This window comes from Podarcis raffonei, chromosome 1, assembly GCF_027172205.1.
Source record: "Podarcis raffonei isolate rPodRaf1 chromosome 1, rPodRaf1.pri, whole genome shotgun sequence".
In the NCBI taxonomy this organism is placed as follows: Eukaryota; Metazoa; Chordata; class Lepidosauria; order Squamata; family Lacertidae; genus Podarcis; species Podarcis raffonei.
The window spans coordinates 45486559-45511598 of record NC_070602.1 but is presented as its reverse complement, the minus strand read 5'-3'; the positions used below and the strand labels follow the sequence as shown (position 1 = coordinate 45511598).

At 44.0% G+C, this 25040-nt stretch overlaps 1 protein-coding gene and 2 long non-coding RNA genes across 4 annotated transcripts in view; 1 reads left to right on the top strand and 2 right to left on the bottom strand.

Annotated features, from left to right (window-relative positions):
• The window catches only part of PAPLN (papilin, proteoglycan like sulfated glycoprotein), a 62930-nt gene extending 43890 nt beyond the window's left edge, over positions 1-19040 (top strand). For both annotated transcript variants that reach the window (XM_053384157.1, XM_053384166.1), the window contains 10 exons: positions 4870-4999; positions 6794-7451; positions 8431-8568; positions 9338-9462; positions 10590-10731; positions 11923-12060; positions 13781-13908; positions 16416-16524; positions 16812-16987; positions 18515-19040. In XM_053384157.1, coding sequence (XP_053240132.1) covers positions 4870-4999; positions 6794-7451; positions 8431-8568; positions 9338-9462; positions 10590-10731; positions 11923-12060; positions 13781-13908; positions 16416-16524; positions 16812-16987; positions 18515-18663 — 1893 coding nt within the window. In that variant the 3' untranslated portion in view covers positions 18664-19040. The remainder of the gene's footprint in view (positions 1-4869; positions 5000-6793; positions 7452-8430; positions 8569-9337; positions 9463-10589; positions 10732-11922; positions 12061-13780; positions 13909-16415; positions 16525-16811; positions 16988-18514) is intronic.
• LOC128411802 (uncharacterized) lies at positions 13825-16421 on the bottom strand. Its single transcript, XR_008329917.1, has 3 exons — positions 15651-16421; positions 14061-14128; positions 13825-13911 (listed from the first exon to the last, which is right to left on the bottom strand). It is a non-coding gene; the product is annotated as an uncharacterized LOC128411802 (long non-coding RNA).
• On the bottom strand, positions 18896-24200 carry LOC128411810 (uncharacterized). Its single transcript, XR_008329923.1, has 2 exons — positions 22742-24200; positions 18896-19073 (listed from the first exon to the last, which is right to left on the bottom strand). It is a non-coding gene; the product is annotated as an uncharacterized LOC128411810 (long non-coding RNA).
• Positions 24201-25040: the final 840 nt, after the last annotated feature.

Below are 25040 nucleotides of genomic sequence, written 5' to 3'. Positions count from 1 at the left end.
TTCTGGGCTGTGTTTCCTCTGCTGAATCATTTGCTCCAAATTCTTCAGGTCGGGCATTGTTTTCTTTATCGGAGAAGACTGAGGCAAAGAAGGCATCGAGGAGTTCAGCCCTTTCTGTGTCCCCTGTTTGCATTTCACCATCTTCTCCTCTGAGTGACCCCACTGCTTCTTTGTTCTTCCTTTTGCTACGAACATACCCATAAAAGCCTTTTTTGTTGCTTTTAAACCTCTCTAGCAAGCCTGAGTTCATTCTGTGCTTTAGCTTTTCTGACTTTGTGTCTACACGTGCATTGCAATTGCATTGCATACATCATGTAATGAGTAATAATACTACGGTAATACTTACCACCCCCTTCATGGATCACTGCCTTGCCATGGCGAAGGGGCTTGAATAACTCAGAGAAGCTATGAGCTATGCCGTGCAGGGCCACCCAAGATGGACAGGTCATAGTGGAGAGTTTTGACCAAACGTGATCCACCTGGAGCAGGAACTGGCAAGCCACTCCAGTATCCCTGCCAAGAAAACTCCATGGACAAAGACAACAGGCATATAAAAGTTATGACGCTGGAAGATGAGCCCCTCAGGCCGGAAGGCGTCCAACATGCTACTGAGGAAGAGCGGAGGACAAGTACAAGTAGATTCAGAGCTGATGAAGCAGCTGGGCCAAAGCCGAAAGGACGCTCAGTTGCGGATATGCCTGGAGGCAAAAGGAAAGTCCAATGCTGTAAAGAAAAATATTGCATAGGAACCTGGAATGTAAGAACCATGAACCTGGGTAAGTTGGATGTGGTAAAAAATGAGATGGCAAGAATAAATATTGACATCCTGGGCATCAGTGAACTAAAATGGACGGGAATGGGCGAATTCAGTTCGGATGACCGTCATATCTACTACTGTGGGCAAGAAACCCATAAAAGAAATGGAGTGGCCCTCGTAGTCAACAAAAGAGTGGCGAAAGCTGTACTGGGATGCAATCTCAAAAATGATAGAATGATCTCGATACGAATCCAAGGCAGACCTTTTAACATCACAGTAATTCGAGTTTATGCACCAACCACTGGTGCTGAAGAAACTGAAATTGACCAATTCTATGAAGACTTACAACACCTTATAGAAATGACACCAAAGAAGGATGTTCTTCTCATTATAGGGGATTGGAATGCTAAAGTAGGGAGTCAAGAGATAAAAGGAACAACTGGCAAGTTTGGCCTTGGAGTTCAAAACGAAGCAGGGCAAAGGCTAATAGAGTTCTGTCAAGAGAACAAGCTGGTCATCACAAACACTCTTTTCCAACAACACAAGAGACGACTCTACACATGGACATCACCAGATGGGCAGCATCGAAATCAGATTGATTATATTCTCTGCAGCCAAAGATGGAGAAGCTCTATACAGTCAGCAAAAATAAGACCTGGAGCTGACTGTGGCTCAGATCATCAGCTTCTTATAGCAAAATTCAAGCTTAAACTGAAGAAAGTAGGAAAAACCACTGGGCCGGTAAGATACAATCTAAGTCAAATCCGTTATGAATACACAGTGGAAGTGAGGAACAGGTTTAAGGATTTAGATTTGGTGGACAGAGTGCCTGAAGAACTATGGATGGAGGCTCGTAACATTATACAAGAGGCAGCAACTAAAACCATCCCAATGAAAAAGAAATGCAAGAAAGCAAAGTGGCTGTCCAATGAGGCCTTACAAATAGCGGGGGAGAGAAGGCAAGCAAAATGCGAGGGAGATAGTGAAAGATACAGGAAATTGAATGCAGATTTCCAAAAAATAGCAAGGAGAGACAAGAAGGCCTTCTTAAACGAGCAATGCAAAGAAATAGAGGAAAACAATAGAATGGGAAGAACCAGAGATCTTTTCAAGAAAATTGGAGATATGAAAGGAACAGTTCGTACAAAGATTTCCATAGTAAAAGACAAAAGTGGAAAGGACCTAACAGAAGCAGAAGACATCAAGAAGAGGTGGCAAGAATACACAGAGGAACCATACCAGAAAGAAATGGATGTCTCGTATACGCCAGGTAGTGTGGTTGCTGACCTTGAGCCAGCCATCCTGGAGAGTGAAGTCAAATGGGCCTTAGAAAGCACTGCAAATAACAAGGTCAGTGGAAGTGATGGTGTTCCAGCTGAACTATTTAAAATTTTAAAAGACGATGCTGTCAAGGTGCTACACTCAATATGCCAGCAAATTTGGAAAACTCACCAGTGGCCAGAGGATTGGAGAAGATCAGTCTACACCCCAATCCCAAAGAAGGGCAGTGCCAAAGAATCCTCCAACTACCGCACAATTGCACTCATTTCACACGCTAGCAAAGTTATGCTTAAAATTCTACAAGGCAGGCTTAAGCAGTATGTGGACCGAGAACTCCCAGAAGTGCAAGCTGGATTTAGAAGGGGCAGGGGAACCAGAGACCAAATTGCAAACATGCGCTGGCTTATGGAGAAAGCTAGAGAATTCCAGAAAGACATCTACTTCTGCTTCATTGACTATGCAAAAGCCTTTGACTGTGTCGATCACAGCAAACTATGGCAAGTTCTTAAAGAAATGGGAGTGCCTGATCACCTCATCTGTCTCCTGAGAAATCTCTATGTGGGACAAGAAGCTACAGTTAGAACTGGATATGGAACAACTGATTGGTTCAAAATTGGGAAAGGAGTACGGCAAGGCTGTATATTGTCTCCCTGCTTATTTAACTTATATGCAGAATTCATCATGCGAAAGGCTGGTCTGGATGAATCCCAAATCGGAATTAAGATCGCCGGAAGAAATATCAAAAACCTCAGATATGCAGATGACACAACCTTGATGGCAGAAAGTGAAGAGGAATTAAAGAACCTTTTAATGAGGGTGAAAGAGGAGAGCGCAAAATATGGTCTGAAGCTCAACATCAAAAAAACGAAGATCATGGCCACTGGGCCCATCACCTCCTGGCAAATAGAAGGGGGAGAAATGGAGGCAGTGAGAGATTTTACCTTCTTGGGCTCCATGATCACTGCAGATAGTGACAGCAGTCACGAAATTAAAAGACGCCTGCTCCTTGGGAGAAAGGCGATGGCAAACCTAGACAGCATCTTAAAAAGCAGAGATATCACCTTGCAACAAAGGTTCATATAGTTAAAGCCATGGTTTTCCCAGTAGTGATGTATGGAAGTGAGAGCTGGACCACAAAGAAGGCTGATCGCCGAAGAATTGATGCTTTGGAATTATGGTGCTGGAGAAGACTCTTGAGAGTCCCATGGACTGCAACCTATCCATTCTGAAGGAAATCAGCCCTGAGTGCTCACTGGAAGGACAGATCGTGAAGCTGAGGCTCCAATACTTTGGCCACCTCATGAGAAGAGAAGACTCCCTGGAAAAGACCCTGATGTTGGGGAAGATTGAGGGCACAAGGAGAAGGGGACGACAGAGGACGAGATGGTTGGATAGTGTTCTGGAAGCTACAAACATGAGTCTGACCAAACTGCGGGAGGCAGTGGAAGACAGGAGTGCCTGGCGTGCTCTGGTCCATGGGGTCATGAAGAGTCGGACATGACTAAACTACTAAACAACAACAACAATACTTACCACACACACACACACACAATCACACATTTGGTTCTAGTGGGTCAGTTACACATTGAGGTAGGGTGTGAGAGAGAGGAAGACTAGCTTACTTAAAGTCACTTGAGATCTTCTGGTTCACAGCTCAGTATTATATAGGGACCATATTGCCCAATCCGTAATTGTGCAGTCCATAATGCCCCAAGAAACACAATTGAAGTTGGCTTAGTATTTGAAACACAACATTTTGTAAATGTTTCTCTGGAGTTAATGATAAACATTTAGACCTTCAGGGGGATCTGTATCTCACAGGAAACAAACAGAAGTACTGGATGAACCAGATTGCTCGCAGCGTATATTATGATAAATTTTCAGATCAATGGTGGGTGACTAGAGTATTGTCCAGATAGCAGCCACTGAGTTGTAGCATCCCATTGTCCATTCTGGACTCACAAGCAGTATTTTGGCTTTTTGGGACCCTGGATATTAGCCCTAGCTCTGACGCCATGGTCCCTCTACTTTCTTCCTTCTTTATTGTATTTATATACCGACCTATACCCAGAAGTCTCAGGGCAGTTCACAGAACAAGATCAACATAAAACACCACAATATATACAAGATAGATAGTAGATAGATCTATCTGTCCATCTATTTTCTTCCTTATTTTCCTTCAACCACTTCTGGGCCTGCAGCTGCCTCTGGCAATCATGCTTGGATCCTGTCCCAGCTGCTTTGCTAAGCACAAGCAGTAGTAGGAGCCTCTCCAGTGGCTGAGGATTGCATTTGCAACACCTAATTATCTACTGCATTTTTTAGCAAAGTGCATGGGCTCAGTTCCCAGGGATACTGATGGTGGGTGTTTTGAGAACAAAGTGGGTGGGAGCTTTGCCCAGCTGCTCAGGCCATCTGGAGAAACATCCAATTTATTCATAGGTGGGCAGACTCTTGGGTTTCCTGTATTATCTGAGCTGATGGTCCCCATTTAGTTCACACTAGGCAAGGGGTCAACTTTACAAGCCTGAAGCAAAAGAAGAAGAAAAAAGATTTTTCTTTCCTTAGCATGTCACTGGAACAGCTTATGAAACAATTCCCCTGCTCCCAATATTGCTTATAATTGTTAGTGGCAATTATCCCAAGTCAAAGAGAAACATTCTGGTGCATGTTTTCATTACCTGTCAAAGTTGCCCCATCAGGTGCTTAAAAAGGAATGGTTGGTCTTAGCTCCTCCTGTGGATTTATTTATGGGTTTGGTTTTGTGGTATGAGATCTTTTACACCATCTCAGTAATGAGACCATCTCAGTAACTTCTGGCTTTGTCCAAGGCGAGCCAAGTTCTGTCCCAGGAGAGGCCAGCAGAGGAGTGTCGTGTTTCTACGTATGGTTGCTGCTACGACAACGTTGCTTCGGCTTCTGGGCCTCAGGGGGATGGATGCCTCAATAGACCCAGCCAACGTAAGTGACGCTTAGGTTTTGAAAGGTGGTTTACCCATTGTTTTCTGCCAACATGAACAGAATCACTATATAGCTTACAGTGCCATGAAAAAGGATGTAGACAATCCATTATCCAATTAATAAGAATAAGAATAAGAATAGCAATCCCTTGGCCAGAATTTAGAATCGGTCTGAAATCCACCCTTAAGATCCCAGGCTCTGAATTCTGTTGGTTTTGTAAGAAATGCCTATTAAATAATCAGAGTACCATTTCAGTTCCATTTTATGGGGCTTCTGCATTCAGTGTTCCTGACAGGAAGGAATCACTTAACACATTTCTGTTATTGAATTATTCTTGTTCAGCTACCCTGAAGAATGAATGGCTTTTGAGCACAGTTTCCCAGAAAGGAAAACAGCATGGACAGGGGCAGGGACCAAGCGACTGCAGCCTTGAAGCTACCTGGCACCTTGCCGTCTTTTTCAAAGCTGCATTGTTTATCACAGTCGGCTACTTCTGGTTGGTTTCTGCAAGCTGTGATGGGCATAGGCCCAACCTAGAAGTGCTCACCCACATACCCTTGAAGCACAATGCCTGGTTTTGTGAGCAGTGCCATTTGATACAGAGACAGAACTGAGCCTCTGATAACGTGAATCCTGACTCCCCTCTAAGGGCAAATCCATAATGCAAACTTTTAAGTGCAAATTATTTTAACTGTCCCAGCTTTGTAAAAAAAAAATCTAGAAAATGGTACTGATTTTTTTTTTTTAAAGATCTGATCTTAAATGACGTTTGCTGTCTTTTTTTTACACCTGCTCTCATAACGCCTGGCCCCCTGCAAGGCTTTTTCAGGTGCTGAGGCAGAATACTGTGACAGGAGACCCCTCCAACCCCAGACTCATTTATCTAAGCTTCCAGTGACTGCTTTGTATTGCCATAGCATCCTTTGTGCCAGGAACGCTGGCATGATTTTCCAACAGTTGAGACCTGGGCAGTAGTGACAGGATGGGAATGGTATGTGGTGAGGGGTAGGCAAGTCTGAGAGAGTGTGTGGTTATCCCACTGCTTCTTATCTGATGCCTCCCAGAGTGAAAACACTCTCCAGTTGCCCTTGCGCCATGAGTAGGGCAGCACTCTTTGCACAGTCTATCTTGGACTGGTCTGGGCTTCAGTACACATCTGACTTTATTGTTTACTTGTACTAGCTGTACACACAGTTCTTGAAAAAGACTACGACAAAATCACACAGTAGAAAATAGTTTTGCTGTGCCAAAGCAACCTGTAGTGAATGAACAAGGGTTGATAGCAGGCTTCAAGTTCCTGATACCATATTGTCATCTGGGTTTATTTACTGAGCATCTTACAGACGAACAGCGATTTGGGGCTCATGAACACTTCTGTTTGTCCCATGCCAAGAAAGCTTGGGCCTGAGAAGTTTCCCACTTATCCTGTGCTTTCTAGGTGTGGCTCCAAAGGACTTTGCCATTTGCTCCTGGAAAACCTGCTCTTTGTGTTTATCACACTTCCTCTTGTCCTGCCGCTTCCCCCCGCCCCGGGGCACCTGCTCTTTAAAGCTCATTCAGAGCAAATGGCAATTTGGGTTTTCTCCAGATTGACATTTGTTCCAATTTAACACTAAAGAGCGGGTTTTCCATGGGAAAGGAGTGGGGCAGAGGGGGAAATCACTCAGACCCATGCTTTCTAGGCATGGGACAAACAGAAGCATGGATGAGCCCTGAGTGGGGATGTGGTCAGAAGAAGATTTGTGTGTCTGCTTATTCTATAACAACTGCTTCTCTCCTAACATTTCCTATTAGCTTATCCTATTGGTTGCCTGTTGCCCAGCGCCCATGGCCCCTGCACAGATTGGACTACACGCTGGTACTTTGTACATGACGTTGGGAAATGCAATCGGTTCTGGTATGGCGGCTGCCACGGCAACAACAACAACTTTGCTTCTGAAGAGGAGTGCATGAAAACTTGCCATAGATCAGTGGGAGGGAGTGATGTGGGACACCACCACCATGCTGCAGTTCCTAACATCCACTCTAGTTCTCACCTGCGAGGCGTTGCAGAGGAGCAGCACCAACAGCAGCCTGCAAGAGGAGCCACGAGTCATAGCCATGGAGGAGGAGGAGGAGGAGGAGGAGGAGGAGGAGGACGTGGGGCTTTCCATGCTCACACTGACTCAGAAACTCACTCATTGCTACATCATGGGGAGAGAGGCTGGGGAAGGACCATGACTATAGATAGCCTGCCTGAGTCTCAGCAAGGAATGGGGGAAAGAAGGAAGGATCCAGCAAACCACCTTCATGGTTTAGGGGAAACTGTGGTCTCTGGACACTCTGAGAGGCGGCAGACGGTTCACCGTGAGCATCAAGGGTGGAGGAGAGAATCTGCAGCAGATGGATCAGTAGTGAATGGATTTGAGCGCCAAGCCTCAGCAAGCTCTTCCTTCCCTCATTCTCTAAACAGGTAATATTTTGCAAAAGTAGGCTTCTCTGCTAGGAGTTGTTTTCTGCAGCATGAGATTGTTTTGCTGCAGGGTGAGGACAGACAACCTATCATAAAGGATTCCAATATAAGCCTGACACAGGAGTAATCCTCTCCACCCCCTGGGAATGTGAGCTACCCAGTACCAGTATTTTCTTTTTAAATTTTAAAGTGGCCGTGCATTCATTTTTATACACCCACAACCACTGACTTCACACAGGGATGTGAATGAGTTGTGTCTGCTAACAGACTTGTAGTCAGCTGTATCTCTCCTGACTTGTGCTGGATTCTAATGCCTGGCAGCTGTGGTCTTTTAAAATCTGTTGTTGCAAGTAACTTCAAACTCTTACTGGGGCCTTTTGGATAACGAAAGACAGTTAACTAAAAGGCCTCAGCTCTTGAACACTCTACTGCAGGAATGGAGAACCTTTGCCGCCTCCCAGTGTTGCTGAACTTCAACTCCCGCCTTCCTTGGCCATTGGCTTGCTGTGGCTGTTGGGAGTTGTAGTACAGCAATATCTGGAGGGCCAAAGACTCCCCACCCCTGTTCTAAAGATAGGCATTTGGATATGACAACATGGTTTGGCCCTTCATCTAGATAAAGATTGTTCTGGATTAAGAACTGGTCTTCCAGAGAAGTGTGTGTTTATGAATTTTGGGTCTGGTATGCATGTGATGCAGCAGGTTTAACTTTCTCCCCCAGTCGGTTTGCACTGTCTCTTCAGTCTGCAGAAGACTCTTCTGCCACTGTTTCCTTGCTTTAGCAACATGCAGACTGCTTCCAGCTCTGGCTAACATGGATCCACAGGGGTAGGTAAAATGCTATTATTAGTAACTCCAGACTGTATTGCCCTGGCAAAAGCATCAGGTGTTTTCTCTCTTTAACAGAAGTTATGCATTTCCCACCCTGTCCTTTCAGAGCAGCCTTTGAACTTTGGGCTAACTACAGTATGTCTTTCAGGGTCTTCTTGGATGGTTCGGAGTCTTCAGCAGTGGAGGCAGGCTTGGGACAAAGCATCCGTCTTCTCTGTAAGGCAAGCAGTTCCCGCTTCTCCAGAGTTGAATGGCAGAAGGATGGGCGGCCAGTGTCCTCTGACAGGTGAGCTTGACCCCAGCACCCATCCCTGTGGTGGAACCCACCCTACTGAAACCTATTAACACCACAGAAGCTTTTGGGTGAGTGGAGGACTTTGACATGAGTCTTATATTTTAGAATTCCTAGACACAGCAATTTCAATGAGTAGCAGTAGAAGCTCTCTCTATATTATATGTGGCCTGCAACAGAATATTGCAGTGTGGAGTGCTGCTCAGGATTCCAACCACTGCACTCCATTCTGACGCACACACCAGCCACTGCTCACTGCCTTGGCTTTATATTCCACACCCTGCCCTGCTCCACACAGGATTTTTCTAAAGATTCCTTTGTACTTCTTTAAACTTTGGGGCTCCCTCAAGCCTGCTGCTCCTCCCCTCTTGTGTGTGTGAATAGTGCCGAGTTTGTTAGAAAAGGACCAGCAGCATTCAGAGAACTGAGATTACTGTTAGTATTAAAGATTATTGACTGATATCAGACAGCTCAGTGCAAAAATTATGTACTGAGCAAAGTGGACTTCTGTGGCTCTTGAAAATGAAGCACCCCTCCCCATGTGTGTGCATTTTCTTGCATTATTCACTGGGCCTCACCTACTCAACTACTAGAAAAACTGATCAGAAGTCCACCACATCGTTTAAGATTCCACCAGGCACTGCCCTAGTAGAGAAATAAATAAAAAGTTACTGTTAACAGGCATTGGGTGCCAACAGGATTTGCTGCTGCTTTATAGCTCGTCTGCAATCTATGTCAAATGCTCTCATTTCTCCTCCTGCAGGCATACCTACCAGTCTGACAGTTCCTTGATGATCAGCCGGCTCAGAGCTGAGGATGCTGGGACCTACATGTGCAAAATTTCGAATGGGAGGGTAGAGCACAGGAAGATTGTGCTGAGGATCAAAGGTGATGTGTTGTTTCTGTTTTAATACTTGAGCTACCTTTGTCCATTTTCTCAATCGAAACAGCCAGGCATAAGGAAAATGCCAACTTTGTAATAATAATCTGTTTGGTATAATAAAAATGCTATGGGTTGTATCTCCTGAAATGAATGGCCACAGGCAACTTAGGCCTATTAATTTTAATGGATGTACTCTGAGTAAAAGTTAGTTTAATAAAACCCTGTGATGCCAGCAAATCAGTCTCTTAAGCTTAAGTCAATAAATAGTATTCTCTATGAAATTGAATATCAATACACATATCAAGGCTTTGAGATTAGACCACTAAAGAAGCTCAGAAAACCACCTTGGGAGTGTGCTACCTGCAAGCCCCAGTAAAAGGGCCCCATTGGGGGCAAACAGTGGCCTCTTTATTACTTGGACTGCCAGGGCGAAACAGGTGCAAAACGCCAGCACCCTGTCTACAACTTTATCAACATCCATCTACAACTTCACTAGCATCTCTCGATCTTCTGTTGATTGAATGAGCAACATCTTTTCTATTCTAGCCCTGTCTTCTCTGTGGTGGTAGGTCTTTGAGGGAGTTCTGCTCTATCATAATTTTGCAATGTATTTTGTAAGCAAGGTCTCTGATTTTCCTTCCCATCCACCTCTAATTTAGCCATGTTGGGAGGAGCTACACTTTTCAATTTCTAGTAGGAATTGGGCTGTTGCCTGAGCCAGGGCACATTTAAACTCTGGCCTCATAAATGAGGGGGGGGGGTCTTTGTACATTCAAGGGCCCAGTTGGGTAGTGTTTTGCACAGAGCATGCTGAGTTACTGGACCTTGCATGAAGGGCATTTCACTCCAGGCAAGATTGTCTGCTAGGGATTGCAAGCAATACACATACTCCGGATTAGGTTACCATTTTATAGTGGGCTCCCCTCATAAACTGTTCCTGCTGGCAGGGGAAAGCATACTTTTACAATTAGCACTGGGGTGAGAAACAAACAGGTAAACAACAGGTTTCCCATGGCTGTTTTAAAGGAAATGAGCAGATAGATAGTTGGTTCTGATATGTGAAGTCAGCTGCTGATTTTTTTGTGTAATCTTATGGCACAGGGCAATCTTATTCAGAATTCTCTCTCCCTAGAAATCCCTGGATCTGATGTTTCACAGAGAGCGGGGAATCAGCTGATCCATGGTCAAAATCACCAGCACAGAGCATTTGTTTCAGGACTTAGTACTGGGCAGTCACATGACTCTCCTGTCAACCTTCCTCAGACAACATACAGGTAAAGATAACAGGAAATATTATACCTCTGTTCTCCACAGTGTGTCAAACCAGGCTGTGGCCCTTAAGCACTGTGGGCAGGCAAGAGAACTATTTTGAGAAGCTTCAGGGTATGAAATCACAGCTATATTGCAACTCATCTCAGGAATATTCACAGCAGCCTCCTTGGGAGGGGGGGACAGCTTGTTGCCGTCATGTTTAGAAGTCCATCCCATAATTTTTTACAGGTGTTAACATTCCAGGATCTGGAACAGGTCCAGTAGGTCCCCTGCTCTTTCCCCACAAGCAAGACTTGGCCCAAAACTTATGCCAATCCCAATCTCCTGTCAGTTGTGGTGGTGGTTGAAGAGGCCTTAGTACACTGTTTCCGTAATGGCCGTAGTCGTATTTGCAGTCAGTCCATCCTGAGTCATATGGGTGGATGGTGGCAGTTCTTCGCAGTTGCTGCTAACTGTCTGCACCTCCCAGAACAAAAGGAGTGGTTCTCAGCAGGCTATTATTTATTTGATGAATTTCTAACCTGCCCCTTTAGGACACATTGCTTTCTCAAAGCAGTTTACCAAAATAAAACTGCCCTCCTCACTCATACAGTTCCCACTCTCTCTCTCTAGCCAGCTGATAGTTCAAGCAGTTGGGAGTGTCTAGCATGGGAGGGGAATGGGAATAAGTTGACCTCTTGGTACTTTTCTGGTAAGCATTGGGGTTCTTTATCTTTGGAGTGATAGGAGTGGCTAGTGAAGATCCTCAAATAGCTACATGGTGAAACAGTAATATTCCACTGAAATTCCTCCAGCCCTTTGTAGAAATCAAGATACAGAACCAGGCAGGCTGGGGCTACAGGGATGGCACTGAAAAGAACATTCTGTTACTGTGGATTCTTGTGACTAAAGGCATTTCTCTAGGCTTGCAGCCAAGAGTGTACTTAAGGAAGATGTGTTTATACAAGCCCGCATTTTGTAAAGCACTCGCCTAGTTGGTTTGCAGCTTCTGTCTTAAGTGCAGCCTCTGCAGTAATCCATTCACGCTCAAATCAAGATGAGGAGCCGCTGCATACTAAGTGTGTGTGTGTGTGTGTGCACAGGTGCTGTTCACAGGAAAAGTCAAGAGAAAGGTTCTGATTACATTACACAGATTCAAAATACAGAGCTGGAACACTGCTATTTCTTTGACACCTTGTAAATTTGTTTTCCAGGTTAAAAATGTATAAGAATGAACCCTCAGTTGTTGATGCCAATATCGGGGAGCGAGTCAGATTGCCTTGCCGTGTAGAGGCTTTGCCTTCTGTAACCATTGAGTGGCAGAAAGACGGACAGCCCATCTCCTCTCCAAGGTAAGCTACAACTAATGTGTTTCTACTTTCCCATCTTCTTCTTTCAATGCCAGGGGTACACAGCTCAAACCACTCTGACCAACAGGGCTACGTTGTTAGGTTAATTAAGGACAAGCATTTGTTACAATTTTTACTGTTTTTAAAGGCACATCCTCTGCTAACGTACATTTTCACTGTTGTAGGCACTCTTTGTGACATTATAGCTTTTCACATTCATCTGAGGGCAGACCCCATTTCTCTTGATGCCAACCCCCCAGGTCATTCTCCATCCTCATTTTTCATTTTAGCAAAACCTTATCTGAGCAACCCCTTTCTCTTTCTGTTTCCCCACCCAAAGTCTTAATTACAACTCCCATTTTGTAGCTACCTACTATTTTCCCTTCAGCCTGTGACTCCTTTCAAAATTTCTGAAAGCTAGTTCTCTCCTGTCCTGAGGGCAAGGTGGGTCCTTAGGCAGCCTGGTGGCAGTGTTGGGGGCAGTGGTGTTCCAATGGGGGGGGCGGTGCTCCCTGGGTGCCATGTCTGGGGAGGTGACAAGAAGGCACTCTGCTTGCGGCTGCAGCCACATGTAGAGGATCCTCCCTTCGTGGCTGCAGCTGCGAGCAGAGTATCCCGGCACCGTCCGTACGGCACTGGGCGGTGGCAAACTGCTATGTACAGTGCATGTGTGGCATCGCTATGTACGGCGCATGCGTCGCACGTAGCACCGCTGCACATGCACCCTACGTAGTGATGCCCCACCCCAGGTGTCACAACGCCTTCATTCGCTCCTGGTTGGGGGGAGGCCACTTCAGCTGTAACTCTGGGAACTAGATGGCAGGGAATTCCCCTCCCTTCAGGGCAAGATGGTCCTTGTGGTGGAGGTTGGGGAAGTAGAGGTCACCTCCATCAAGAAGGCTGCCCTTACATGGTACATACCTGCTCTGCTTACCCCACATTTAGTGACTTACTCGGTCCTTATTCTGGTTCATCCAGTTCATTGCCAAATTCACTGAAATAATGTGACAAAACTGTTGTGACCACTTAACCAAAATTGGTTCTTGTGACAACCAAGGACTTAAAATTCTTCAAAGTCATTACATAGTAGTTGACAGCAAAAGTAATTGTTATTTTTATTTATTTATTTATTTATTATTATTATTATTAACAACAACAACAACAACAACAACAATAACAACAACAACAATAATTTTATTATTTGTACCCCACCCAACTGGCTGGGTTTCCCCAGCCACCCTGTGCAGCTTACAGCACACATAAAAACATAGTAAAACAGCAAACATTAAAAACATTAAAAACTTCCCAATAGAGGGCTGCCTTCAGATGTATTTCTTTATCTCCTTGACATCTGGCTAAAGGGAGGGCATTCCACAGGGTGGGTGCCACTACTGAGAAGACCCTCTGCCTGGTTCCTGGTTTTACAGATAAAAGGGGTGAAGCCCACCTGCACTGTACAAGCTTGAATTCAAAAGGATGAGCTTGAAGAGAGACTACTGCTCTTTGGTTGTTGTTCACTTTTTAGCAGTCAGACAGGCTTGACAGCTGATCCTCAGAGGTCGTAAACAAGTTTTGAGAGAGAGATGTGGAGGCACAGTAAGGGTACCTGCATTCAGACTATGCTTTGAGCAATGTAACCTCTCTCAAATAAGTCATTGAGTTAAATGCAAATAAATTCCTTCTCATTAAGACTCATAGTCGCTATTCTTCTCTTGCTTTCCAGGCACAGACAGCAGTCTGACGGTGCCTTAGTTATCAGTCGCCTTGCCTCTGAAGATGCTGGCTTCTTTACCTGCATTGCTTCCAATGGCCGGGATCAGGATCAGCGAAGAGTCCAGATCATACCTAGAGGTACTAAAAAGATAAGGAAGATAGATCTTGCTTTGATATTAAGGGGGGACTAGGGTGAACTTGCACAGGAGGTAAATGGAAATGCTCAATTTGTGCCGCTGCTGTTAAACCAAGCATCAGGCCAATGAACAATGCTGAGAGCCAATACGCACCTACAACCAATCTGGAGTGGGAGATATTTGTGTGTTTCAAACAATGGGTTCCTTCGTATTTAGGTTATCTGAAATAGTTTGAAAATGAGAGGGAGTTGCAGTGATGTGTTTTTAAAAAACCAACCCCAAACTGAGCCACTCACACAAAGCAGCCTCAGACAGTTCTGTTTCAAGCAGCCAGCAACATCTTTATTAGTACTTGGTGCTAATGATGATGAGGCCATGTGGGCCCCTCCAGATGAGCATTCATCCTGATTTGCTTGCACAAATAAGGTTTGATTATATCCAGCCTTCATGGACCATGTGTTCCAATTTGTTTGCAGGGTGGTTATATGACAATAAACATTCATTTTGTTTTGCTTGTGGGGTGTTGCACACACATTCCCATCAGTAATTCATTCATATCACACTTTTCAAGGCGTTTCCCCATCACTTTCCAAACTGCAAAAGGTTTGATACACTTTTAAAAAATAAAAATTGTTTCGCTAGGGCAACGGAGCTCTTTAAACCACTTTAAGTGCACAAAGCTAAAGTTCTGGCGTGCAACTGAATCACTCCCACACAATACTGACACACTGGAGGTGCCCAAATTTAGCTTCATCATTAGTAGCACCAAGTTAGAGCTCATGCTTTTGCATGTAAAAAGGTCCCAGGCTCTGTCCCTGCATCTAAGGCTGGAACAGATTTCCATCAGAAACCCTGGAGAGCTGGTGCTGGTTAGTGTAGACCCGAGGTCACCAATGTGGCCCTCTTCAAGACTTCCCCTGGTGCCCACAAAGCCTCTGAGCATTTCCCCTGCTCACTAACCCTTTCATATTGAGATGGTGAAGGGGATTACCTTTCTCTTCCACTGCCACCATTGGAAATGGCATAGAGCTGAAAAAGGAAGTTGAAAGAGTAATGTTCTTTCCCACTTCCTCTTTCAATTCTACAGCCTTTTCAAGGAACTGGATCAGCACCTGAGTAGCTGAACAGAAGACAGAGTGACTGAGAAGATAGGAGAGAAAAGGGAGCAATCCAGGAGGAGGAAATCAGAGCAGCTGGGGGGACAAAATAGGGTGGAGACAGACAGACACGTGCACAAACACTCAAGTTGAATCCAGCAAAACAGATCCTCTCCAATTTGCATTATTTCCCACTATCAGGTCACAGATCATATCTACCTCCATTGACTTTCCAGTAAGGCCATGGTACAAAAACATAGAGCCTCATAATTTTTGTAAGAGATCCTCTCCAAACCACAACCAAATCATTAGGCACATGTGTACACAGATGTAATGGTTCTCTTGCACACTGTGTAAAAACCAAGAGGATCCATGCCTTGGATCAATGTTTTTGTAGTAATGGAAATCACCAGATGTGCAATGTTTACTATAAAGCTTACAGGGGTAACCTGTAATTGGATGTATTTTGAGGGGATCCCATGTACAGTGGTACCTTGGTTTGCAACCGTTTTGGATTACAACCACGTCAAACCCCATTGGCGAAAGCGTGCCTTGGGTTACAACCTGTTTTGGTTTACAACCGGACCTCTGGAACGGATTATGGTTGTACTGTACAATCATACACATTCAATCCATTCTACTTTACCCATAACTCCAAGAGCAAGAGAGCGCCTTTTATTTTTGTTCATCTGTGAAGGGAGGGGATGCTGACTGCTGGGGTGGGGTGAAGAAGAAAAGCAACCAGAGGGGATGGTGCCCACAGTATATTTTGAATGTGCCCATGGGCCAAAAGGAGGTTAGCAGCTCCTGGTGTAGACAAGAGTGAGCTAGGTAGACCGGTGGTCTGACTCTACATAAGCCAGTTTGACTACAGCGCAAAAGCAGCCCTCCTGGTTTAATGAGTTAAGGTCTCTCAAATTAGATGGGAGGCTAGAAGACCACACAAAATTCTTAAGGTTTTTTTTGTGGGGTGGAGACTAGGGCAGTTTTGGCAGTTTCAACTTTCAAACTAGTTTAAATCTTCAACTCTATGGAACTCTGGGAACAAGTAACTCCTGGTACTGAACAAAGTTGTTGCTTTTTGTTGTTGCTAAGACCAGAGTTCATATTTTTGCTGCTAAAGAAGAGCCTTGAAGAAAGAGGCATTTTAACTATAGGTTGATGGTTACATCATAAGGTTTCTGGACAAAGGATCCTGTTGTGGAAAATGGCACTGAGATTCCTTTCCCACACTTTACAGTAGGCTAGTGTCCAGCTCGAGAGGCCAAGTTCATGCAAGCAGCAGAGCTTTGGGTAGTTAGTCAGCGCTGGGTATTCAGAACTCGGCATTCCCAGCACCGTTCCTGAAGGAATTGGCTTGGCCCCCTGCGTGGACTCTTCCTGGGACTGACAATACCCTTTTCCTCCTCAGGGGAGCTGAGAATCACTGGCCTGCTGCCCAGCCTCTCTGTGTCAGAGGGGGAGACTGCTCAGCTTCAATGTGTTGTGACAGGCAACAATGTGAACATAAGATGGTCAAGGTAAAAAAAGGAAAAACTGAGCTGCAGAATTTACCTTCCCTTCCTTTCCCCTTCAATTCCAGTGAGACATGAATTGGCAAGCAAAAACTTGCATTACCACAGCAATGGTGAATCCAGGTTTACTTTAGTCTTCAAGCCCAACTCAGCTGTTGAGAATGTGGTCTCTGTTCATGTAGGCTTGTTAAAACACTTGTGTGTCTGCCTGTGTTTCCTTCCACTGGGGTCTGCAGTAGGTGAGAGGCCTCTCTCTTTCAAAGTGCAAAACGAAGGCATTTCTTTCCGCTCAGGAATGGAGTTCCGGTGAGAGCCGATGGCCATCATGTCCAGACGTCCCAGGATGGAAGCCTATTCATATATAATGTGCAGACGGCTGATGAGGGGTCCTACACCTGCAACGCCTACAGTGGCAGTAATTCTGTCAGTGCTAGTACAGAGCTGAAACTTATCCGGAAGAGGCCAGAAGGTATGTATGCTCTACAGTCTTTCCAGCTAAGCCTCCACAATTGTAGAGTTCCATTCTGAACACTATGAGCACATGCTAGCCACTCTCTTAGGCCTCAGGTAAATGCATCTCCCAGTAGGATCGGGTTCCCCTTGGAGCAGACTTGTGGGGTTCTTAATTTACATTTCAGATGCCTGTCCTGTTTAATTTTCTCCTTTAAACACAATTGCCCTGATTGGTTTTACCACTATCTTTATGCTTTACGTTATGCTTCAGTATGGCTGAAACTGAATTTTCATGTTCAGTAGCAAGTAGCCCTGTGCCATACCACTTGCTAGGACGCCAAAGAAAGAGATAACACTGTTATCTTTAATGCCCTGAAGCTTTTGACCTTAGGCCAGCATGAGCATTCACAATGCACACAACTGCACCAGTAGGAAGTGAATTGTGCTGCATTCCTATTGGAGGGGGATATAGGACCAGTAGGTAATGACTACCTTGTTCTACTTCCTTATAAATTAGGAACTAAAGTAAAACTATATTTCTTGGGGTTTGGGTCAAAGATGTTTAGTAGCTGGAGAAAAATGTTGTTTGTACATTAACAAATGAGCTTGTACGTGGCAAACTATAGACCTGCCCCAAACCACTGTGTTAAATGGGACTCATTTGTTGAATCATGCCCATAGTTTCCCCTCAGTGGAAACCCTGCACAAAGGCTTCCAGTAGCTCAATGGCCTTCTCCCCCCCCCCCGTGCACCCCTAAACTTGGCTCCAGAGGGGGTGTTGGGAGTAGCAAATGGAACCATCTCCTTAGGTTCAGCAATTTTAGTGCTACAGGGGTGGTATTCAACTTACATTTTAGATAGTGCAATGGGCTTGAGTAAAACTTAGTTGATTACCACCATATACCACTAAAATTGCCAAACCTGATTTTGAAAATGAAACAAAATGTTGCTTGTATAGAAGTGGAGGAGGAAAAAAATACAAGGTCAAGTTCATTCAGTTTCAGTTATTAAAAGCTAAGGGCTGAACTAATTTCAACCTGCCCTTATTGTAGGTAACAACTGCTTGGTGATTCTCAGACTGAACCGCACACATACCACAGCTTTCCAAACTGTGTGTCAGGACACATTAGTGTATCGGCTGCAGTGTGTAGGTGTCACACAAACACTCCCGGTGCTCTTCCCGGGGCTGGAAAGGGATTAGTTTAACCTCCGGTTTGATAGTAAAACTGAATTACTGTGTCGCAAAATGATGCATGCCTAAAAAGTGTGTCACCAACATGAAAAGTTTGAAAATCTCTGGCCTAGGGGATAGTTTCTTACTAAAAATGGCAACTGCTAAGAACATGGGAGATCAAACAGAGCTTATTGCTCATTTCTGCCTTTGAATATCTCCTAAGCTATGGATTCTTATCACATTTGTTCAAGGTGCAGAACACAGAATGTACTCTAGCCTATAGTGCAGGAAGTAAATTCTTCTGTAGTCTTAGATGATTGCATGAAACAAACTGTGTTCAAGTCCTCTTCTCTCTTCCTTCTCCTGCAGTACCTGCACGCCTCCCTTTGGACCCAAGCAGGGAATGTGTTGACCAACCACACCTTGCCAACTGTGACCTGATTATACAGGCTCAACTCTGCAAAAATGAGTATTATTCTAGCTTCTGCTGTGCCAGCTGTTCTCACCGCCAGGGCTGAACCTCATTTTCCCCTAATGTGGCCCTGCTCCAGAAGAAGGAAGTTTATGACCTACAGTCCTGATTGCTTGAGAAATCCCATATTTGTTTACTCAAGCACACACTGGGAAGTGGAAATAGGTAGCAGTAGCCAAATTTCTACCTTTCTTAAGCTTTCTGTGGTGTTTTGCAACACAAACACTGATTGTCTAACAGCTGGCTGACCTACCCATTCAAGGAAATAACAAGGGACAGTTTTTCTAACATAGTTTAACAAGCAATATGGACAAGAGTCAAAAAGCAAGGAAGAAAGGTTCCTTCAGGCTGATTAATGATAACAAGCAGCACTCACCTTTAAAGTAGACTAAAACACAAAAATAAATTACAGAAAGTCACTGAGCTCACATGTCTGTGGAAAGTTTTAAGCTGAGTCTTTTCAGATTCTGACTTAGGTATCAATGTGATGAAGGCTTCTTTCCACGTTTCTGGTGCCCTCTTCCCATCCATAATCTGGTTACATACCTCCAACAAAGGTTGTATCAAATAGTCCTTCAGAACCTTGTAATATTTGGAGGTAAGTCCATCCGGGCCTGGAGATTTGCCTAGTTGCATATTCTGAATGGCACCTTCAATTTCCTGTAAGGTTATTGTAGAGTTCAAGATTGATCTTTTATCTTGAGTTATTTTTGATAGTCCATTTATCTTTAAAAATTGATCTATCTCTGATTCTTTCTGGGGCCCCTGTGCATACAGTTCTTTGAAGTATCTGTGGAAGCACCTCCTAATTTCTTCTGGTTTCTGTACGATCCTTCCATCAATCTCTAGATTTGTTATCGTGTTTAGCTTTTGTCTTTTTTTCAGCTGCCAAGCTAGCAGCTTTCCACATTTATTTGCTGATTCAAAAGATCTTTGCTTCATCTGTTTTATTTTCCATTCAATCTCCTGATTAATCAATTTTGAGTATTCTGCTTGGTGGAATTTAATTTCTCTCAGCACCTCCTTGGACTTTGGTTTGGTTCTCAGTTTTTTTTCTCCTTGGTGTATTTTCTCCAATATTTTGTCCTTCTTTCCGTTCCAGAGTTTTTTCTTGATTGAATTCTGTTGTATCAGAAACCCTCTCATAAAAGCTTTGCTTGCGTCCCAGATCGTTCTTTTTTCAACTGTAGTATTCAGATTTATCTCAAAATAGTCCTTTAATGTTTTTTGGGCCTTTTTCACAATCTCTTGATCTCTTAGTAGTGTGTCATTCATTCTCCATCTGAAGGAACCGGGTTGAGTTAATCTAAGTTCTATTTTCAAGGCGTTGTGGTCGGAGCATGTTTTTGGGCAGATTTCCACCTTTTTAGTCTTGGGTGCCAGCCCCCTGGAGGTCCAGATTTGGTCGATCCTTGACCAAGACAGGTGGGCCTCAGAGAAAAAAGTTCCTTCTTTACCCAGGGGGTTCTTTGTCCTCCATATGTCGATCAAATCCAGATTGTCAGTCAGTTCGAAAAAAGTTTTGGGCAGTCTGCCGTCTGATGTTAAGTTTTGGTTGTAAGACTTATCCATATGTGTAGACACCACTCCATTCATATCTCCCATCATTATGATGTTAGCATAATCCAGATAGTCCAGCAACGTCTCATGCAGCTTCTTGAAAAATTCTGATTTCCCGTCATTTGGGGCATAAATTCCTAATATCAATATTTTTTCTCCTTGGGTTTGAATTTCAATTGCCAAAATTCTTCCTTGTTCATCCTTAAATAGAAATTTGGGTATCAGGCTCTCCTTAGCGTAGATCACCACTCCTCTTTTCTTTACTTTGTCAGACGAAATAAATTCTTGGCCTAATCTTTTATTTACCAAAACCTTCCTGTGGAGCCTGGTCACATGGGTTTCTTGTAGGCAAATAATGTCCAATTGTTCTTTCTTCAATATGTGAAATAACCTCCTTCTTTTCTCCGGGGAATTTCCGCCATTTATATTCCAACTGAGTAGCCGCAGAGACATCCTGAACTATTCTGCTACACCTAGAGCGGTGTATCTTCTTTCTCCTCTGGTTCCGAAGGTGCAGGTATTGCTCCACCTGGGTTGGGTATAGGCCAATTAGCTGCTGCTTCTTTTTGGAGGTCTTCTCCGTGATCGTGCTGGAACTTTTGTAAGTCCTCTGGTGATCTTATTTTAACCTTCTTCTGTTTGTAAGTGAATGATAGCCCTTGTGGGAACTCCCACCTATAAGGAATTGTGTTGAGTCTCAGCAACTTAGCCAAATCTGAGTAGGTGGCTCTCAAGTCCAATAACTGTTTAGGAATATCTCGGTAAATTTCCACCCTTTTCTCTTGTATCACAATTGAGTTTTTGAAGTGTAGGCCTAGTATTTTGTCTCTCTCCTCCCTTGATCTCAAAGCTATTAAGCAGTCTCTGGATCTATCTTTTCTTACTAATCTTCCCAACCGAAAAGCCGATACAATTTTGAAATCAATTTCTTCTTTTAAGTCCCAGAACTTTGTAAACTCTGTTGTCAAAAGTCCTTTCAAATCTTCTTGTTCAATTTCTGGGACTGCCCTTAGTCTGAGGTTGGTCTCGCGATTTTTCAATTCCACCAACGAGAGATAGGTTTGTTGGTCCCCTATCTGTTTATGAAGAGGCTTGACTTCCGCTTTAACTTCCTCGACTTCTTTTTTAGCTGATGTTGCAATTTGAACGGCTTCCCCTGCCAGTTTACGATTCTCTTCTGTTGCTCCTTGCAATTTTTCAATTGCTTGGGTATGTTGGGAAACCTGATCTGTCAATTTCTGGATCGAGGATGTTGCTTGGTCAATTTTTGTTGATTGGTTATCAATTTTTTGATTTATTGCTGACAATTGTTCCAAAACTTGTTTCAGTACTGCCTCAGCTCCTCCTGCTGCCCTATCTTCCTCTTCAGATTTTTCAGGCTTTTCGGTTTCTACTTTTTGTGTCGCAAGCACAGCTGGAACTGATAATCTACGTCCCTGAGTTAAAGTTGTTTGCAAAAGCTGTGCTTGCTTTTTTGCTTTCTCATTCTCCTTAGCTTCCTTAGCTTTGGCTGCTCTTGTCTTTCCTGTGCCACTCATCAGTCAACGTTCAAGGTCAAGTGTTGTAATCCCATGGGAAAGGCAAGTCCAGAATTAAAAACAGTCTATTGAGAGAAAGTAAACAGAGAAACTTTCCCAGGCCTCTATATTCCCAATGTCCTCTAGGGGGAGTGCCACCAAAGTTTTAGTAAGAAGAAGGTAACTTTCCGCAATTAAAGTCTCTTTGTTCCAACTTTAAAAACAATTTTAAAAGCAAATTAGTTCCAGCACGCTAAAAGAAAGGTCCTGCAGAGCCCTTTTAAACATATAACAAAGTTCCAGCAAGGTGCCTGCAATTGTATCCACTCAGCTAGGTGAGCTCAAAATTACACTATCCAGTTACAAAAGTATCTGGAAGCTTGCAACAGTTCCGCAGTTTAAACAACTTTACCCGGCCACCCGGGAATTTGGGGTTAGAGTCTTCCCTTGCCCTTGGGGTGTCCGCTCCAGGTCAATTTTATGCTGTATTTATTCTTTAAAAGTAAAATTCAAATGTGCACGAAAGTCCCGATTTAAAGCTTCAAAGCTTCCCTGTTCACAGCGCTTTCCGCTCTTTAGACCGTCTGCTTTGATCTTGAAAGCAGTGTCGGAAGACGGACTTCCTCTTTCTCGTCTCCCGTTTTTAGCCAAATTTTCCGATTTGATTTGTAGAATCTTAGGTCCTTACTCACGGGTTTGATGTTTCAGCCCGATGTTTCTTGGAAGAAAGGTCAGCGCTCATCCGTGACAGCCGCGCGGCTTCGCCTCCGCAGAAAGAGCGATGAACCCACAGCACCGCTCCCCCTCCTTCACTCCGGAGCCCCTTACGGGGTTCCTTTTGTGATTTCGGGGTCGCTCCAGGTGCCCGCCGGGTCCCACGGCCACGGACTCACTCTGCCCGTGGTTTATCTTGATGGGTTGCCGCTGCGCCGTCGCGAGCAACCCTTTTCTGCGGTGCCCCTCTTCAGAGCTCGAAGAGGTCCGCCATCACGGTTTTGCGCCGCCTCCGGAAGTCTCCACATGTCTGTGGAAAGTTGGCAGGTTGACCGTCCGTCTTTCCCACATGGTTATCACAAGTGTCCTACAATCACTCAACCCTTTCCAACTTTCAAGAGTTGCAATTGGACCAAGTGGATTTGCTTCACTACAGATACAGACAGCTGTAATGAAGAGGCCTTGGCAGCATGCAAACAATGCTTGGTATTAGAGCTGCAAGGGAGTTGCTGAAAGGAAGAACTATAGGAATTTGGATTGGGTCTTGCACTTCCGATACTCCTGAGAAAATAAGGCTGCAATTCTGTAGCCCTTTTCCTGGGAATAAGCCCCTCTGAACACAGGGGGGGGGGGCTTAATTCCAAGTAAATATGCACAGGGTTGTACTTCAAGTCTCCCGAAGAACAACGTTAAGGGTCTGTTGTGAAGTTCTGGGATTCTTCATGCATATCAATGCCAGAGTATATGGGGTATCTCCTATGTGTAGCTAGCCAGGGCTGTTTCTTCTCAGAAAAATTACTCTCAGATCACAATGTGAATGTGTAACATCTAAGGATAACCACTGATGCCAAGAAAGGTCATGTTGGGTAAGGGAAGCTTTTATGTCCAGGCCACAAAGTAGTCAACTTTATTGATCTCTAGAAATTGGTACTGCAGTATAAACAAATTATGTAAACAAGGATGGGATCCCAAACCACGGGCAGAAGGGGGAAAAAAACCCTGTACGTTCCGTATCCCAGTAATCTGGGCAAGTCACTTAGTTGTTGTGAGAACGCAAAAGTAAAAAGTCTACATGTCATGTGGAAGGAATGGGAAGAAGCATCATAGTTCTTTATCAGAGGAAAAAGTATGCCTACAAGTTGAACTTTAATAGTAACAATATACATCAATTTCCTTTCCAAAGCCTTTAACAGGAAGCGCATGTATACTTTTCTACATTGACATTCAGTTCAACCCACTACTACCAGATGTACTTATAAGGTAAAGCCATGATTTACCACCCAGTAGTCCTCCTTGCTAACTTTTAGGGACACCTTTTCGTTAGTCTGATTTTGTGTCATTTCAGTAGTCTGCAAACAAGCACAGTGGCCTACAGTGCAACAGTCCTGGAATAAATTCAAGGCTTATGGTTCCCAAACTCTCCACGTCCAAGAACCACTTAGTTTCTTGATGGCTCATTTAATGATTTTTCTGCCTGCTGTAGCAATTGTAATACACCAAGCTAAATGCGGTATGATTTTTCATTGTATATTGATTTTTTTTATTTTATTTCCTGCTTATTGTATTTTATTGTATTACAAATTGACTTCTGTCATACAATAAAATGCAATATAAAATAAAATATAAAGAACGCAATGAAAAATCAGTATATTTACTGTCGTAGATGTGCCGCCTCTCCTCTTAAACCACAGACACACTGCAGGCCACCTAAATGAAGCTTGTGGACCACCAGTGGTCTGCAGAGCACAATTTGGGAACCACTATTCTAGCCTATGGCAGGCTACATGAATGGCTTCTACTGAACTTAAAAGGAGAAAAAAGCAGCCTTGTTGGGTTTATGCAGCTGTCATATCCCTCCTTGTTCAGGGTGACCCCACGGGGCAGCCTGCAGTAAAGTTTTCCACCGAGGAGTTATCCACATGCAAACTGTAACACAGTTTATAGGGACACTCAGCATGAACAACTTTCACATTCTATCTTCTATAGTCTAAAGCATAACAGCATCTTGGCTGATAAAATGTCAACTTTCCGTCATCCAATGCTTTCATGGAAGAAACGTTTTAATGCACCACCACCACTTGCTCTTGAAATGGCCTGCATTTTCCCATTTGCAAAGCACATGAATGTACACGGTAAATCACAGTTCCAGGATCCCTGTATTATGACCAACTGCAATAACATCTGCCTTAAAGCCTGCTTGCATGGAGATCCCACACAGCCAAGCACCAGAAATATGCTCTTTCCTAGGATGGAAAGAATTATGCGCAAAACTACCCACACATAAAAGGGTCAATAGACTCTTCCAAGTTTATAGGAAAACCCAAGTCTAGCCACAAACCATAACTCCAATAAGTCACTCTATAGAACAGTTTCGCAGGAAAACTAATGAAGCAGCTCCCAGATCTACTAATAGGTTTTCTTAATACAACAGCATTTGAATACAACAAGCATTTAGTGTGACAACTGACACCATACTAGGCTTGGGGATAGATTAACTATATGGGTAGCTTCTCTTTCCAAAACACCCAGATATCTAATTTCAGAAATATTGGAATGAGCAGCATCCATGAAAGGATGCACCAATTGGGATCACCACCACCACACACACTAACATATTATTAGCAATCACAAT